This window comes from Opisthocomus hoazin, chromosome 4, assembly GCF_030867145.1.
Source record: "Opisthocomus hoazin isolate bOpiHoa1 chromosome 4, bOpiHoa1.hap1, whole genome shotgun sequence".
In the NCBI taxonomy this organism is placed as follows: domain Eukaryota; kingdom Metazoa; phylum Chordata; class Aves; order Opisthocomiformes; family Opisthocomidae; genus Opisthocomus; species Opisthocomus hoazin.
The window spans coordinates 24431630-24448919 of record NC_134417.1 but is presented as its reverse complement, the minus strand read 5'-3'; the positions used below and the strand labels follow the sequence as shown (position 1 = coordinate 24448919).

Below are 17290 nucleotides of genomic sequence, written 5' to 3'. Positions count from 1 at the left end.
TGCTTTTCTTGCTAAGGTCACGTATGAGGAGCAGGAGGAGAAGGCCTGGCAGCAGTAGTTGGTCCGGCTCCCCAGGGCTTTGACATTGCATATCAGCGCTGCCTTGCTGGCCTGAGGAATGTGTTGCCTGAGGCAACCATCTGCTTGTCAATGCCTACTCCTGGCCCTCTAGAAGCGAATAGAGTTAGAAAATGAAAATCTGTCTTTGGTTGAAAGCCATGAAATGCAATGGGTCCAGTAGCAGCATAGCCTAATTGCTTTTTTGTTCTTTTAAAACAGGGTGTCCAAAAGGTACTTACGGTTTAAACTGCCAAAACCCCTGTAAATGCATGAATGGAGGCCGTTGCGACCCTGCGTCGGGAACTTGTGATTGCGCGCCTGGTTTCATTGGAGCCGACTGTAGTAAAAGTAAGCCAACATTTGTGTTCTGCTTCTTTCAAAAAACAGCAGAGAGAATAATCTGCATAAGAGCTTGTCAGCAGAAAAACAGACAGATCCCAGCTACCTCCTCCTTGAATTGTAAATCAGGATTCCAACTTTGTAAAAAATCTCTTGCAAAATATTTTCCCTCTCTTCTGCGTGCTTAGAAGCAAGACACTCATCCCAGGATTACAACCTGCTTGCCCAAAATTATTTCTAGAGCCAGCTCAGCATGAATTGCTCAAGTTCCTTCTTCCTGTCCAAAACTTGTAGGTTGAGAAATTATCTCAATATTTTGCTTCACACTGTGGTGCCATTAGTTTCAATAAATGGGAAAAAGATCAAGTTTTGTCATGGCAAAACTGGTAAAGACTCCATGGCAACCCTACTCTTACTTCTCTACTTCAGAGCCAAATTTCATGGCTGAATTCCTGTGCTATTTCCAAAGCTATGAACTCTATGAAGGTCTCTTCAGCTTATTCACGGAAAGGCAATGCTTTAATGTTTAGCAGCCTGTAGCTTTGCTCTTCGGCATAAGACTGCGTCAATATTACGGAAGGAAAAACATCTTTAGCTGGAATGATGAGCAGCTGAATGTTGTACGCTCACCATTTTGGTAGGAAACCTAATAGATGTTCCACGTGAAACCATGGATTATATTTATAACCTCAAGTAAAGTTTCAGAGGATGAAGCACTCATGTCTTTGGATGGGTTTTTGTTTCATAATTCTTGCTTTGAAGCACATTAGCTGGAATAAAAATGAAGCCAACTCTACCTGTAAGATCCTGCCTATGTTGAAAATGAAAACTGGCTTTGGATACCCAGGGTGTTTAACAAAAGGCTGTGTTTCCTTCAGCTTGCCCTGAAAATCGGTACGGGAAGGACTGCACCCTGTTCTGTGCATGCGGTAAAGGTCGGTGCGACCCACGGACTGGCAAGTGTAGCTGTCCTCCCGGCCAAATGGGACCCAGCTGTCAGCAAGGTAACAAAGCGGGACCCAAGGTCATCTCGTCAGTTGGTGACATACTTAAAACAACCAGCAAATAAAACTCAGCGCCAAACATTGTTTATAGCTGTGTTTCCCAATGCCTTTGCTTGATAACACTGCTCTTTGCTGTGTACTCGGCCTCTGTCCCTCTCCGCTTCATCACCCCAGCTTTGTCCCGCCCCTGTCTCCTGCCCACATCTCACTGCTTTCCTCCACCACCTTTGGTACCATTGCACTGGTTTCTCCACAAAGCCAAAGTCAGTGTTGTCAGTGATTGCAGTCCGCACAACACAAAGATAGAGAAGGGGAAAAGGGTAGCTTGTACTACACAACATGGGCAACATGAGGGCGCAGTGGATGGATGGGTTTAAACTTAGAAGTAGATTGGTTGAGCTGAAAAAGTGAATGGAGAGGATATTCTGAAGAGGGCCTGAGAGATGAGAGCAGGAGGAACAAATGTGGAGCAAAGCCAAGTGAGGAGATACAGCAAGACAGGGAGTGTTTGGATGAAACTGCTAATAAGCATGGGGTAGAGTATCCCACAGCCCTCGGGAGACACCAGGCACTTGGGATACTCTGTGGGGAGTATGCGTTTGTGTTTTTTCCCTGTCACCTTCATTCTTTTGGGGGATGCTAATTTTTTTTTTTTTTTTTCAAACTTTGTTAATTCTCTGTAGTGTGTCCCCAGGGACAATATGGCCCCAACTGCCACCTGACATGTACCTGTCAGAACGGTGGTATCTGTGACCACGTGGATGGCAACTGCACTTGCGGGCCTGGCTGGACAGGAAGATCGTGTGAGAAAGGTAATTTTCTGCTTTGATGATAGTGGATGTGTACATTCAAACAGGAGTTTGTGATGTCTACAGACTCAGAAAAGGGGACAGTTTTTACTCAAGTAGACTCCCTCCCAGCTGCATTTGTTGTCTCTGTAGCTTCTGTCACGCAGAACTGCCCCTAGTTAGAGCTTTGGGTCTTTTTTCAGAGACAGTTTCCTCGTGATTCCTGCTCTGCAACTCTCATGAATTCTTTTGCACGCACTCTTATTTCTTCACCAGTCCAACTTTTATGTTCTTTTGTTCATGGGAAAGTTGGTTTTTATCTTCTTTCATGTGCTTCTCCAAGGTCAGCGGAAGCCCACATCTCCCTCCTCCTTCGTTAGGTTCTCTCTTGTTATTCTCTTCTCTTTGATACTGGACTGCAGTTGAACTTCCCATGTATTGACTTCCCTGCTAGTACAGTTCTGACAACGTCTGTCCAAAGCAATTGAGATTGCCTTGCAATCTTGCCCTTAGTTGTCCGTGACAGCTCTCCCATACACAAAACACATTTAAACAGAGTATGATCTGTTTTCACTCCAGAAACCCTCCTGCCAGCCCAGAGCAGAGTTTTTCAAAGTCCACCTCCCAAAAGTCATTCTGTGTTTCTGTTCCGATTGATGTCTCCAGGGAAGAGATATCTGTATAGTTACAGACTTAAACGTTCAGGAAACCGTGAGTTTACTGGTATGATGTCAAATAAATAGTTAGTTCTGAGTTTACATTCAAGACAATGTCATCATAACATCGTAACTGCCGCACTGCCATCTCCCCAACACACTCTAGGGCCTTCATTTTCAGCCTTTCTGTCCCTGATATCTATAGAATATCCATGTCCAACTCCATACATATCTTGACAAAGAACCGGTCATTATAGGAGATTGTCCCTGTATAAGAGTGTCACATAGAAATGACACTTTTTAGCAGAATTCTTCAATGCAATTGTTTCACTTTGCACCTGAGAAGACTCAGAGACCCAATCTGTGCATGCGTGCAGGGAAGGAGCAGGGAGAAAGGGAAAGATGCAGACTACACGGAGGCACTCTCATCGTGAATACCACCATGGGCAGGCACTAAAAAAGCAGAGTTCACCAATAACTGGCAAACTTCGTGTTGTGTAGGCCACTTGTGTTCATCTGTATTTGTCTGTTCCTTGAAATCTCTGTGGCCACTCGTAGGCTGCATTTGGGTGGAAAAGCCTCAGGAGGGTCATGGAGATGTCACCTCGCGAAGTAGTGGATCGCGGGTCCATTTTACAGATGTGCTTGGAGAAAACGTCTCCGATGTCAAGCACGGGGAGCAGACATGCACACGTGGTGTAAGGGACTGCATGTTGTATCAGTAGAAAGAGCTGCATTGTTCATCTTTTGATAGAGATAGCCAAGTTATTGGAAATTTGAGTCTTGATTTCCACAACAGTGTGGTTTTGAGCGTGTTTTGACTAGAAATCGAAGACAGCTAATCAGTAATCAGGCGTACTTTTTCCAGTGATTAGGTATGATGTTCTTGAAAGATCTTATCTGACATTTGCAGAGTTATGAATCTGATTATTTGGACATCCACACTCATTTAAGTTGGTCTGCCCAGATTCAAACTATCGCAGCAGTGGGAAGTTAACTTACGCAGAAATGATGCGTAGGTTAATTATATTGGCACAGTCACTTTTGCGTGACTGGGCTTTCAGTAATTTGAGATGCGTTTGGTTCTGTAAAAGCAAATATCTCATTATACATGGGAAGTCTGTTGCTATGTGTGAAAAAGATCCTCCTGGTTTTATTAGGAATTGGAACAGTGTGAACTCCAATGACAACACAGAGGAGGAAAAGCTTCATGTTTTCTTTCACACTTTCTAAGTGCCTGAAAGAAAATATTGGTGTAGATACAGAAAAAAAATAGAAGATACCATTTATGCTATTTACTACATGGCTTTACAACATACGATGCAGGTTCAACATTGACTACATGAACAGACAAGTTAAAAAAGGTAGACTAGAGAAAGTACAACGAAATTGCTGTTTGAGCATCTATATAATATAAAAGATTTCTTATCAATGTATGTAAATACATCATATTTGTGCAGAAATGATGTGTCTTCAAAACAAATGTTCTGCTTGGCTCTGCAAGTTATTGTATGGGCATTATATCTCAACTATATAAGCTATCACACTGGAGCTTTTCTGAGTGAGGTCAGTGATTTTTTTCGTTTGTTCATCTGTTTTTCTGTCCATGTCCTGCCAGCAGAATGTCTCCCAGGGAAGTACGGGTCTGGCTGCGGCTTGGACTGCTCGTGCCAGCACAACGGCACCTGCGACAGATTCACGGGCTGCTGCCGATGCCCCGAGGGTTACTACGGCCACTCCTGCGAGCACAGTAAGCGGCGGCACCCTGGGCAGCCTGTCCCAGTAGTGACGGGATGGGGGGGTTCAGCTCAGTCACATAAACATCTTGCCCCTTTCAGTTAAAATTTTTGGGGTGTCCCAGATTAGCCGGCTGCTTCCAGATCTGAGTAACTTGCATATCTCTGACACTGGGGCGTTTAAAAGCACATGGCATTATTGGAATTAACGGTAAATATCATTTTTGCTGGTTCCCAAGGAGCGTAGCTGACAATACAGAAGATTTTAAAGGGGTAGGTGTTTTTTTTCATAAACCTTCCTCATAGGATACGCTGATTTTTCAGGGTGCCCCCTTGGATTTTATGGACTGGGCTGTCTTCACGCATGTGCCTGTAAAAACGGAGCAAGCTGCGATGCGGTGACAGGACAGTGCATTTGCCCTTTGGGTTATCAAGGTGTCTACTGCGAGAAAGGTACTTCTGCCTCTCTGATGCAAAAGAAAAAACAAACAAAATCAAAATAAACCCCCCCAAAACCCCTGTTGCTTAAATGTATGTTGAGATAAACTTTTTCCACATTTTGAGCTTTGTGAATATCCTGAAACACAAGATTTGGAATTGTTTACCTGTTATATAGCTGGGTGTTCTCATTTCCTTATAAATTAACTAATCTGGTTCCGATTAATAGGGTGAAAGTCCCGGTTTCCGTGATGTCTTGCAGCAATGAATTCCATATGCTTTTTATTAAAAATCACTTCCTTTCACTGATTTTAAATTTGCTTCTAAAACTCCAAATAAGATTATTAAATAGGTGCATGTCACACCTGTTGAGTGTTGTGAAATGGTCTTCTAGACAATTCTAACTGAAAATGAAAATAAGTGCCAGTTGCATTTCTGGGACAGATTTACAGATACCTTTGATAGATCAGATTAGATCAACCCAACATAAAGTGAGTTCATATAAATATTATGCCTGTACTGCTATGTTAATTTCTTCATTAACCTTGGCATTTGCACTAGCTTCAGTGGAGAGTTTATGAGCTTTCCTCTGAGACATGTTGGGGAAAACTGCCCTGGATTAATGTACACCTTGCCATTCAAATGTACGTCTAAAACCGCGCTCTTGCCGTCAGGCTGCGACAGGGGCTGGTTCGGAGAGAGGTGCCGGCACCAGTGCGACTGCGGAGGAGCTCCTTGTGACCACGAGACTGGGAAGTGCCTCTGCCCGCCTGGGAAGACTGGAGACAAATGTGGCATGGGTAAGGGTGATATTTCCTATGGGTTGTACTTAGGTACAGTTAAACCAATCTGACCTGTTAGCCTAAGCGTAACTGTGAAAGGACGTCTGTCAGTATTCAAGAACACATTGTTCGTAGCAAATTACTCCTAGGGGTTATCAACAGCTTTATCACCAGGCTGTACCTCTTGATATAATCAATATTTACACTGATACACTGATAGGAAAACTGTTTACAGGTCAGCTGTAAAATGTCATTTACCTTGAGTTTTGGAGAACACGCGCTGGTGAAGAATACGCCAAGAAGCCCACGGTTTTGTAGATGTAGAGGGGAAGACTCGAGAGGGTGCAAGTGAGCATGAAGGGATCCGATTGCCGTGTGTTTTGTCACCGGACATTTGTGACCCGTTTCAGACCAAAGCAACAGTATGTCCAGCTCCGGGTTTCCCTCCCCGGGAAGCAGGGAGGTATCCCTGCGGATGAGGGTGGCGGAGCTGCAACAGCTACGCCTGCTTCTGGGGTTCAGCAGCAGTCCAGGAGCATTTAATCCAAATAAAATTCCCTCATTTGCAGCACAGGCACTTAGGCTCTGGGTTTGGGAAATGGTTCGCCCACGACAGCAGAATTATTTTGCAATGAGGGTGTAAAAATAGGTGAGAAAATTCTCCTGTAGGGAAAACCGATCCCACCGCTGTACCCTGATGAGATGACTGCAGAGCTGCGCGGCAGCCATGGCAGGTTAGGTTCTTGAGCCAAATCCTGATCACAGTTATGCCGGCATGAATTTAGGGTAATCACTGGAGTAAAAGGAGTAGCAGTGGTTTAAACAAGTGTAAGAAGAAATTTGTGATCCTAACGTTGTAGCAAACGAGATAAAAGGAGTGAATATGCATGTGCTGCTATTGGAGGTTCACACCAGGAACCATAATCCTCTCGAGCCCCCGAATCACAGTGGGGGAATATTATTTCTCCTTTTGTTCTAGGATAGGGCAGGAAACGGCTTTAAACAGCCTGTTATTAATGCAAAGTAATTGCTGGGAGCTGAAGTGCTAGTGCGACCTGCAAAGAGCAAATGGAAAAGGATTTGCTTCCCTGTCCGCGCTGTGGTCAGAAACCGAAGCCACCCAGTCTGTGGACGCTGGTCCGAGGGCAGACACCAGTCCTCCCCCGCAGCCAGGGGCCTCTCCAGCGAAATTTTAGGCAGAAGCAGAACGCAAGGGGGAAGCTCAGCACCAAAAATGTGAACCGAGGTTTTGCTTCTTGCAAACTCTAGGAGTCATTTTTACTTTTCTTAAATCAGCTAGTGTAGCCCCCATCCATGAAAAGCTGTTATGGGTAGGTTTTATTTGCATTTTTATTTTCAATTAGGCTCAGTTCATCTGTGATATAACTGTGAACAGCTGTGACTGTTCAGCAGCCATAAAGATAAAAGGCCTGATTTTAATTTGAACTCTGGTAAAGCACCCATTAAACAGGCAAAATGTTAATTAAAAAAAAAAAAAAGAGAGAACGTAACAGACTTTTATGGGCGCTCTTTTTCTGTAGTAAATTAACATTGCAGACTTTCAAACAGATGTCTTAAATATACATTGTTATTAACATGAAAATGTGGTATTACATAAATTAAAATCAGGTCCAGAGGTGTTCAAGGAGACCTTTTCTCATAACATTTCCTAATTGAAAAGGCCAAGCTCTGAGCGCACGGGGAGAGTTCTCCCACGTGTTGGGGCTGCAGCTGATGCGGGGCTCCGCAGCACTTTTATTTACCTAATGGCACCCATGTGAGAAAGTGAGCGCCTGGATTATTTACAGTGTTTTCTAGCGAGCTGAGGGAGAGAGGGCTATTGTTTACAGCCTGTTTAGCACCCTGCCTTGTGACCTGCTCTGAACTTTTCCTTCATGCCTTTACTCTGACTGCATAAAAGAACTGCAGTGAGAATTTATCAGCCTAGGTATGAAACATATTTGTATTTGGGAGTGAGACGTTTTGTGAGTTCAGTTTGCCAGGAGGCAGCAGAATTGTGCAGAGTAAGACAGAACAGCATACATAAAAGGGATTAATTTTCAGTTTCACGTTCTTTGAGTGAATGCTCTTTGCTGGCGCGCGCCGACAGCCAAGCCGTGCGGTGGAGAGGTGCAGGAGATAGTGTGGATCCAGGATGCTGACAGTAACTTTCCTGAGCAGATCCCAAGATCTTTTCTGCTGGGCTGTCAACCCCTGGTTTTGCACCAGCAGTGATTTCCATTCTGGGAACTTCCTTAGGACAGCTGGGCTACAGTTTGGGCAGACCATGTGGAAGACGAAACTTGAAGAGTGCAAGGCTTTCCAAAATGTCATGTTTTAATGTTAACAGATGTAGCTGTCTGAGTAGCTTCCTGATCCCGGAGAACAGGGAGACTACTAGGGAGCATTCATCCTCTTCGAAACACTTCTGTTCTTCCAGAATGCAGGTCAGACCAGTATGGCCCCGACTGCTCCCTGCGATGCCAGTGTGCCAGCAAATCCCAGTGCAATCCGTACAATGGGAACTGCGTATGCCCAGCAGCGTGGATGGGGCCAACCTGCCGAGAAGGTAACACAAGCTGGCGATGCGCAGACTTTCTTAGTAGAAGAAATCACTCATTGGCCATGGTGGTGGTCAGTGGGCTGTTTGGACAGAAGTATCAACCCACCACGCAAACATGGTGCTCAGCAGCAGCCACCACACTTTCTGCGTCGGGCTGCGTGAAGCAGAAGCCATTCTGCATTTCCATCTCTGGTAGATAACTCAGAACTCATGATAGCAGCACCTTTGCTTGGAAGGGTTGTGTTGATGTGTGTTGCCCTCCTAAGGGTCCAGAAGCCCGATGGTGCTGATGGTGTGAATGCTGGGAGTCGTTCCAGATGATTGTGAGGTCTTGGCCAAGCTGAAGTGACTCTCTGCAGTTTTTTCCCCTCAGAACAGGCTGTGAAGTGGAGATCTTGCACAGCCTGCTCGAGAATTCCTAAGGTTGCCTCCAGCACAGTTGTGCAGGAGAGCTGTACACACTTCTAGGCCTGCCAGTATGAAATCTTACGCTGAAATAGTTGATATCCACTAAGATGAATAAGGAGGTTTACTTGCCGTGCATGCCATCATGCTCATTTTTTTTGTGTAGAGGTGGCAGGTTTTGAAGAGCATGCTGAGACGTGAGAAGCCAGATAAGTAGATAAAACATTGGAAAACAGATTCGGATTGGTCTGTGAGGGTGCTAAAGAGCTCATTGAACTATCACAGAATGCTTTTGGTTTTGTTTTTTTTTATTTAGATAATTTCTTCTCTTAGTGAGGTGTAGTACTGTGTGAAGTTTCCTCCCACTTGTAGTCTAATCACAACTGGCTTGACGGTGATAACATGCAATTCTGCATTTAGTTTAGGAAACAATTTTGGACCCTTCCATTTGAGACATGTTTTATTGTTTTGTCTACTCTCTGTGAGGAAGCCAGTGTAACTTAGTCCTCTACCTGCTTTTGAAGAGTACAATTTATTGAATTATTGAAGCGTAAATTATATAATCTGTATAATATTTCAGTATTATTTTATATAGACCTGAAGCAATGTTTCTACTTAATTCTCTAGGTGGCCCTCCGAAGCTTCCTATTTATGAAGAACAAACTCAAGAAAGAGGGAATATTTTTCCAAGAGCTGTACAAAAGTAACATTTGCACTAATAAATTAACTGTTTTATATGCACAGACGGTATTTGAATTTGGATATGAAAACAGCTATTCAATTCAGCTTGAATTGTACTGAAGTATTCACACTTCTTATGGAAGACTACAGAGGCCATTTAGTAGCTGGATCCTTTTAAAAAGTTGAATCTGTTTCATATATTTATTACTAGCCTCTTACCCTTCTATTAATCTGCTCTGGACATTCTTTCTGATATATAATATAATTCATTGTTTGAAAGCTTGGACATGTTTTCAGTAAGACCAGCTCCAAAGAGTATCAGGATAAGCAGCATGTAACACATCAACTTGCAGTGAGCCACACCACGTATAAGTGACTTTCTAAACGCGCTTGACAACCAGCGTGAAGTTTAATGTGCGTTTCACAGATGGTGAAGCCAGTATGGATCCACTGCAAAGTCACGTGGCACAGAAACTAGTGGGATTCAGCAGGTGAATTCCTCTTTGAGTAACATTGTGTTTTCTAGAGAAGCATCCAATCTAATTTTAAACTTGCAACTGAAGAAAAATCCACCACAGTCCTTGATAAGTTGTTAATTAATTTAAGAATATGTACCACATTTTTAGTGTGGATTGACTGGTTGGAAAGTCTCCATCTATACCTTGCTTATGTCTGAGTCTGTCTTCCAAAGAGCATGGTGCCGTCTGTCAGGCTCTGTTGGCTTTCTGCGTTCTCCCATCTTATCAGTTGAGTTTCTCAGTCGTTTGTCAAGTCAAACTGTGGAGAAGTTCTCATCAAGTAGTACCTAATAATATAGAAAAGTGTTTTACCTTGGATGGAGAAAGCAGATAATAAGCAAGGATAGATGTTTAAAGATAATCTCTGTGTTCTTTTTGTAAAGGATTATAATGTGCTTTTACTGCACAATAGTTTGTCAGCTTTAAAAAGTCCTGATACAGTGCAACAGCTGCTGTTGGTCACTTAATAGAACAAAGACATTTTGGTGCTATTTTGTCTGTTTGAACAGGTTGTTCTTTGATAATAGGACTAAATCATTATAAAGAAATAATGTTCTTTATTTTGATATTCTGAGTTCACCAGACTAAAATGTTTCAGAGTGCCTCTTTATACCTCTCTTTAGGTTCAGGGTTACAAAACCTGTGTAGTAACGTCTTGAGACTTGACTATATCAAAAGTGTACTTACTAAAGGGCGTCAGGACCACGGGCTCAGTAGACATGGTGGCACATGCCGTTCCAGGTCTTGTGTTCATGCTATCATTCAGACGCCATAGCAAATTGCAACTCTGCAAGAGAAGATTTTTGTCTTGGAGTAGAAAACATGACAATAATTGATACTAACGTGATTTTTAAAGAGGTTGTTTGTTGTTGTGGTTGGATAATGAGTAGGTGAAGTAGCGGTTTTACCGTAAGGTTCACCTCAGGGCTTAAGCACATCTGTAGTCATTAACTGTCCGGTACGAAGCACACAACGCTTGTTCACCTGGGAGTTTAATTCAAACTGTGATCTATTGGAAGCAATACAGGTTTGGTAGGTGTTTTTTAAGCTTCATGGAAGTCTTATTGTTGTTATTCGTCACTTTATAGATATTGAAAGTCATCCTAAACAAAGTAAAGATATTTGTGAATGTGCCACAATTAATTAACCAACTGTGCCTTCAGCCAGAAAATCACAGAGGCTGATGCTGATCCCTTGTCATTTCTTCTTTAGAGCTCTGTGAATGTTGCTGGAAAGTTTACTCAATGTAAATATCACAAAATTGTTGTTGTCTCCAAACTAGTCAGAAGTGTGTGGCTCTCAGCAGGGCTTGGCTGTCAGCTGTGACATTTTAAAGGTTCTTTTGGAGATATGATGACCTGGGTCTGATCCTACAATTATGTGAATCTGGGGCAATTTCACTGAACTGGAACTGAGAAGGTAAATCTTATGTGAGATGATTAGTTTTAATCTTAGCGACTGCTGGAGAAGAACGATCCAAGTTAAGCAATTGACATATTTTGATCTTAACTATGTATTTACCGCAGAGCCAAACTACAATAGTAATGCAAGTGTTGCACTATAGTCAAGATTTTTCGTAGAATCATAGAGTAAGTTAAGTTGTAAGAGACCTCTGGAGGTCCAGGCTTCACTTCAAAGCCTGGCCAACTTCAAAGTTAAATGGGCTTGCTCAGAGATTCGTCCAGTTGAGTTCTGGATATCTCCAAGGATGGAGATCCCACCACCTCTTTGAGCCCCTGTCCCAGTGCTCACAATTTCATGCTCACAGTTTTGTTTTTCCTAGTTTCTAATCGTAATTTCCCGAGTTTCAGCTTTCGTTCACTGCCACTTATCCTTTCCGTGTGCATCTCTGAGAAGTGTTTGGCTTCATCTCATCTGTAGCCCCCATGGGGCAGCTGCAGACACCAGTAATACCTCCCCTTGGTCTTCTCTTCTGAAGGCTGAGCAAACCCTGCTCCCACAGACCCAACTGTGTCAGCCCCAGTTACCTTGGTGACCCTCCACCAGCCCCGTTCCAGTACGTCAGACAGTTCAGTTTAGGGAAGGATGCCCGGTGACTGGTACGGTTACTCAGCAGCTAACGCGTGAAACCCAAGAACTTACATTTTGCTGTTTGACAGCCATTTGTAAAATGTCCTGGGTTTTTTCTTATCTGTGTGATTAGAGCAGCTCATTGAACGGGAAACCTTTCTCAAGCCATATTATTTACACCTGTGTATACTTGTTTACATTTTCCGCAGTACCTTGAAAATAGAATTGTAAATATGTAGTATAAAGGAAATAAAAGATTTTTGTACGAAGTATTTTTAAAGAATGTCACAATTCTAGGTACATGATGAAACACATACTTGAAGTGACTGGTACTGAGGCTGTGCCAATGAATTAGAGGCCCCAGTTGATCTGCCTGGGAAATATTTCAGCAAACTTTTTTTTAAATCGGAAAATGCTAATTAATACAAAACCATTCATATACAGTAGTCTTTTTTATTCATTCCTCCTTCAAAATACTTCTTAGCTTGTTTATGTTATTGCCTTTGTGAAAGAAGTTCACTTCAGTGCCATTAAACACATCATTCTGATTTGGGGCTCAATATGACTTTTTTGTTCCAAAGCAAAGTGCAATCATATAAAGGTAAAAATCAAAATTCAATATTTCAGAAATATTAAAAGATGAATTTTGATTGGGGTAGTTTTAAATGTCTTTTCTTTGTTCTATTCACTTTTTTCACAAGGCAGGTAAAATGTTTACAGGATGTTGTTTTCTAGAAGAGCCAGAACTTTACATCATTACCTACTAATTATGGTAGTTTGCTTGCTTGTGATGTTATTAATATGTTTTGATTCTACTCCTTGCTGCAGATTAACAAATTTACCTCATTCTGTCCCTACAAAATAGTCTTTATTAGACAGCATGGACTTTTTAAATCAAAAAAGCTACTAAATCTGCTTTTCCGTCAATTAATTTTGTGGCAAGTGAGTGTAATTGCTATTAAAATCATGTCACTCTGCTTATTTGCTTCATCAGATTCCAGTGAAAGACTGTCAGGCAGATACTGTCCTGAGCATAGCACTGGAGCTTGTTGAAAATGAAAGTGAAAACTTCAGTGAAAATACTTTTTATATTTAAATTTATGTCCATCTTCCACTTGGTAAGTGCCTGCCTTGGCTCTCCATTTCCCAGAGGGCTGAAGTTAATTATGCTTTCTTGAAAAGAGTGCTCTGTGTATTCCACTGTAACACACTTGCATGCACAGATAAATACTTTCAGAAAGACATTTAAATTATCTCAACCCTGCAGTTTCTGTGCCAAGTCCCACTCTCTTACCTTGCTGTGTATTCCAGATAGCTTCAGTCTGCAAAGAGTGGAAAGGAGTCGAGTGTAACTCAGTGAGTCCAGCAGAATCTTACTCCATGTGAATTCATGAAGCCAGAGCAACATGTTTTAAGTTAGACTTCAGTATTTATAACACTATCCTCATAGGAAAACAATCAGAATTTAAAAAATTCCCCGATTCCCCTGCCAAAATTATTATTCTACTTTTATCCTTTTTATGTTGAAGAACTGTAGCTATTAAAGTTTGCCCAGATTTCTTGCCAACCGTATTATTTTGATTGGCTGCAGATTTCTGTTTGTGTAAGTAATAACCATCATAGTATCCAGAGTTGCCAAAGGGACAAACATGGAAATGATACCTCTATGTCCTTCCCAGAAGAGCCAAAGACACATTTTGGAGCCATCATAGCTTCATGCTGTTGATCTAACAGTGACAAATAACAATGTTTCTGTTAGAGTTTAGCTTCTTATCAGAGCAAAGAAGAGCTTAGGAAGGGGTCTTGAGAGAACTGGTGGAGCAAGAAGCCTCCATCCTCCCATCCCCATCTTAATTTTTTAGTAGTTCGGGCAGAAACCTTCTCAGTCCCCAGTTCTTGAAGGATTTTTTTCTGCACGTTGACCTGTGGCTGGCTGCAGAAGCTCAATGTGTGAGCTGCAGCTGTGCCCAGTAATTCTTTTGCAGAGTCAAAGCTTTATATTCAAACACTGTAAAGCAATTTCCAGTGGTAGACAATAAATCTTGGACTTGTAGAGCATAAATTGTTTATTCTGTTCTTTTTATTGCTTTTAATAAGCACTTGCATAGCAATATTATTTTTGTGACTTTGTAACCCGCCTTCAAAGAATATGTGGGATGTATCTGAGAACTGTACTGTACTTTGTTGTACACGTATTGTAGTGAAAGGATGCTAATTTTTTTATATAAACATGTCATTAAAACTCATTCCTGTTTCCTCCTCATTGATAGTCCTAAAGCAATAGGCTTACATTGTGGATGAAACTTTGTTAAACTAATTCACATTCAGAGCAAGCACACTGAAATCACACCTGCTTTTCGTAGTTTGTATAGAATAAATAATGGCCTATACATAAATGGGTTTATATATGATCCCTGACCGGAGCGGCTTGTCCAGTGACTGAGCCTGATAAAGAGAGGTTTCTGGCACTCGGACTCCAGAGTATTAGAAATATTCAAAACACAGCATAAATCTTGCTGGAAGAGGATGGTTATGAAGTGTAATGTTTCTGGACGACTTGGACATGAAGCACTTTGAAGGCATTTGAAACTGCACACCTGCGGGCTTCCATCAGCCGCCTTGGCCGCTTCCCAGAGCCTAATGCTCGGCGAGCAAACAGCCCCGTTCACCTGAGGGGTATTGTCTTTGCACGTTGGCAGGAGCTAAAGGAACACATGCGCCTGTTCAATGCCAAATAATGCAGTAAGTGTGCGCTGGTTAATTGGAAGTAGCACGCTAAATTGAATTCAGAATGTGTAACAAAGGGGGAACAGTATATCAAGCTGTCAGAATAAAAAGTGGACAGGTATGGCTAGCTTCTGGGAGAACAGCTCTGCAGGCTTGGACCTCTACATTTTAGAGCAAACACTTTTAAACTGAGCTCTGTAGTACTGCAGGATTTTGTCGTATGTGATTTATTTCACATTTCATACAGTTGTCAACGAAGAAGAGAGTAATTAAGTTCATTTGGTTGGTTGTCTTTTTAATGTATATCATAAAGAGTTCTTTAATCATTGCAACTTAATAATTTCTCTATTAGAAGCTATAGTTCAACTATTCATATAAATTATTGCTGTTGCTGCACTAACATTTCAGTTTCGATGATTGCTATTGAGAGCTGATCAAAAACTAGACATGGGACTATTAAGCTGTAATATTCTCAACTTATGCAGAGTCAGCACAGGTCTGTGTAAAAAAGCCATGTCCTCTGCAGCACTTGAAATGTTCCTGTATGCCTACGGCCGATACATGGCAGCGGAATACGAGTGATTTGTGACCGTGATCCAGGAAGCACTGCTCCGTGGTATGATCCCCTCGGCATCTTCAGGCACTGCTGAACTAATCTGTAGCCAGCACTGCTTATCTCTTATTTCAGCCAGCACTAAAAGTTCACAGGGTGCTAACAGAGGATTCTGTATGCACACAGTAAAAAAAAACCACAACTGTCCAAAGCCCATGAAATGATTTAAAAATGTCTTTAAAGTTCTGTATGATAAGACACTGCTTTGTTGATTCCTTCAAGCATGGTAGTTAAAAAAAATACAACTCAGTTGTTTCATTTTATATATGAATAAAGATGTCAGCAACTAGTCATCTAACTGTCCATGCCATTTGGCAGTATCTAGCTTCCTTTTCAGTAATAGCCCAATAAATCTTTATCTTTTAGCAAGCTGATGACAGCGAAACATCTTGAGAAGCTGTATGTGGTGTAGATATTATAGTTAATGCTTAAAATGTTTCGTGCCATCATCTACTGGGTGTTTTTCCAGTCCAGATGTAACATCTTGGCTTAAGGCATGTGTTCAGGTCTCCCTCTAGTGACTCCAAGAGCCTAATGATAATTAAACTAATTAATTATTTTAAGGTCTGTGATTTCTACATGTAAGAGATCAAAGAGTTAGGCTTGGTGCTACTCAGAGGTCAAATCTTGGCTAATTAATTTAGTAAAGTATGACCTACTAGCATTAGTTGTAGACAATGGCCTATCTGAGCAAAGGCTACATGGACGTAGCAAGGTGATGGTCTTGCTCCAAGACCACCGTGTTTGTCCACAGCAACTGAGTTCCATTTCGGCCCAGGTGGCCTTAGTACTTGCACAAACCTTTTACCAAAAGTAATCCAAATTTTGCACCTTTCCAATTTGCAGAAGTTTCTATATTTTGCTTTGATGTTTTCTTTCTACCTACAAGTCCTTCTTGGTTCATCCAGAAATAGGAAGGAAAGCCACTGTGAAATTCAAGGGTTGTCTTGTCCCTGTCCCCTGCTTTGGCAATGGCATGGAGGCTTTCCAGCGTAGGAGCACCAGAGGTAACCGAGTGCATGTCACCTGGTGAAGTGAAGCCATATTTGGGGTGGAAATGCTCCACGTTCCCGCTGATGCTGCCCTGTTGTTCGAGTTCTCATTAACAAGAAACTGCCCTGTCGTTTCTTTGTTACTTTGTGAGTCTTAGCATGCTATAAATTACTTACAAAGTGACTTAATGAAAGTTCTCTGGTTTTTGTAGCTGGAGGGTTTTTTTCAACCAGAAATGCAGTTTTAAATGATTTATGTGTCCTGTAAGATATGCGGTAGGATTCCTTGCTGTATGTCATCAGCAAAGAGTAAGATTGCTGTGAGCAGAGGCTGGGGGGTAATTCCTGCCTGCCGGTTTGCTTTTTTTCCTTTTTCTATTTGACATTTACATTGTCGTAGCCGTTGTGGATCTTGGCCTTGTACTCCTAGGCACATGAGAAGGCTGCTGTTAATTATTACTTCAACCTTAAGGGTATATATGAAGTACAGAACAGCAGGCATAATAGCTTCACATTAAATAAGGGCCGTATTCCCGGGTAATGAGGGGTGGGAGTGCTGCGGGAGCAGCCTCACAACGAATCGCTCTGGCCAGGACATCGCTCCCCTCGAGCCTTTGCAGAGCCCTTCTCCACGCTCTCAAAAGCAACAGGTTTCAACAGCTGCCTTGATGGACTATTAGAACTGTTCGCAGTCACATTTAGCATGTTAACATTTTTACTAGAACTAATGAATTTGATCAGAAAATAGTTATTTTTGGCTGCCAATGTGGCAAAAACCACTTAAAATACAAACTCAGGAATGTGTTGAAAGGGGATGGTTTGCCAGCACAGCTATTGTTGTAGCAAAGTCTTTGATCCAACTCCCCTTTGATCCAACAGGAATCTTCTCTCCAAGATACGCTACTTAAAAAGTTAAGGTGGATGTCAAGTGCCTGGAGAATCTTTATGTCTTTGGAA

The 17290-nt window shown here is 42.0% G+C and overlaps 1 protein-coding gene across 7 annotated transcripts in view; it reads left to right on the top strand.

The window, feature by feature from the left end:
- Positions 1-14206, top strand: part of LOC104334451 (uncharacterized) — a 209001-nt gene extending 194795 nt beyond the window's left edge. For 6 of the 7 annotated variants that reach the window (XM_075418364.1, XM_075418365.1, XM_075418363.1 and 3 more), the window contains 8 exons: positions 280-408; positions 1278-1403; positions 2087-2215; positions 4469-4597; positions 4908-5036; positions 5696-5821; positions 8244-8372; positions 9399-14206. In XM_075418364.1, coding sequence (XP_075274479.1) covers positions 280-408; positions 1278-1403; positions 2087-2215; positions 4469-4597; positions 4908-5036; positions 5696-5821; positions 8244-8372; positions 9399-9478 — 977 coding nt within the window. In that variant the 3' untranslated portion in view covers positions 9479-14206. Of the gene's footprint in view, positions 1-279; positions 409-1277; positions 1404-2086; positions 2216-4468; positions 4598-4907; positions 5037-5695; positions 5822-8243; positions 8373-9398 lie in introns of those variants that run through there. The other variant, XR_012763680.1, reaches the window with a different exon arrangement.
- Positions 14207-17290: the final 3084 nt, after the last annotated feature.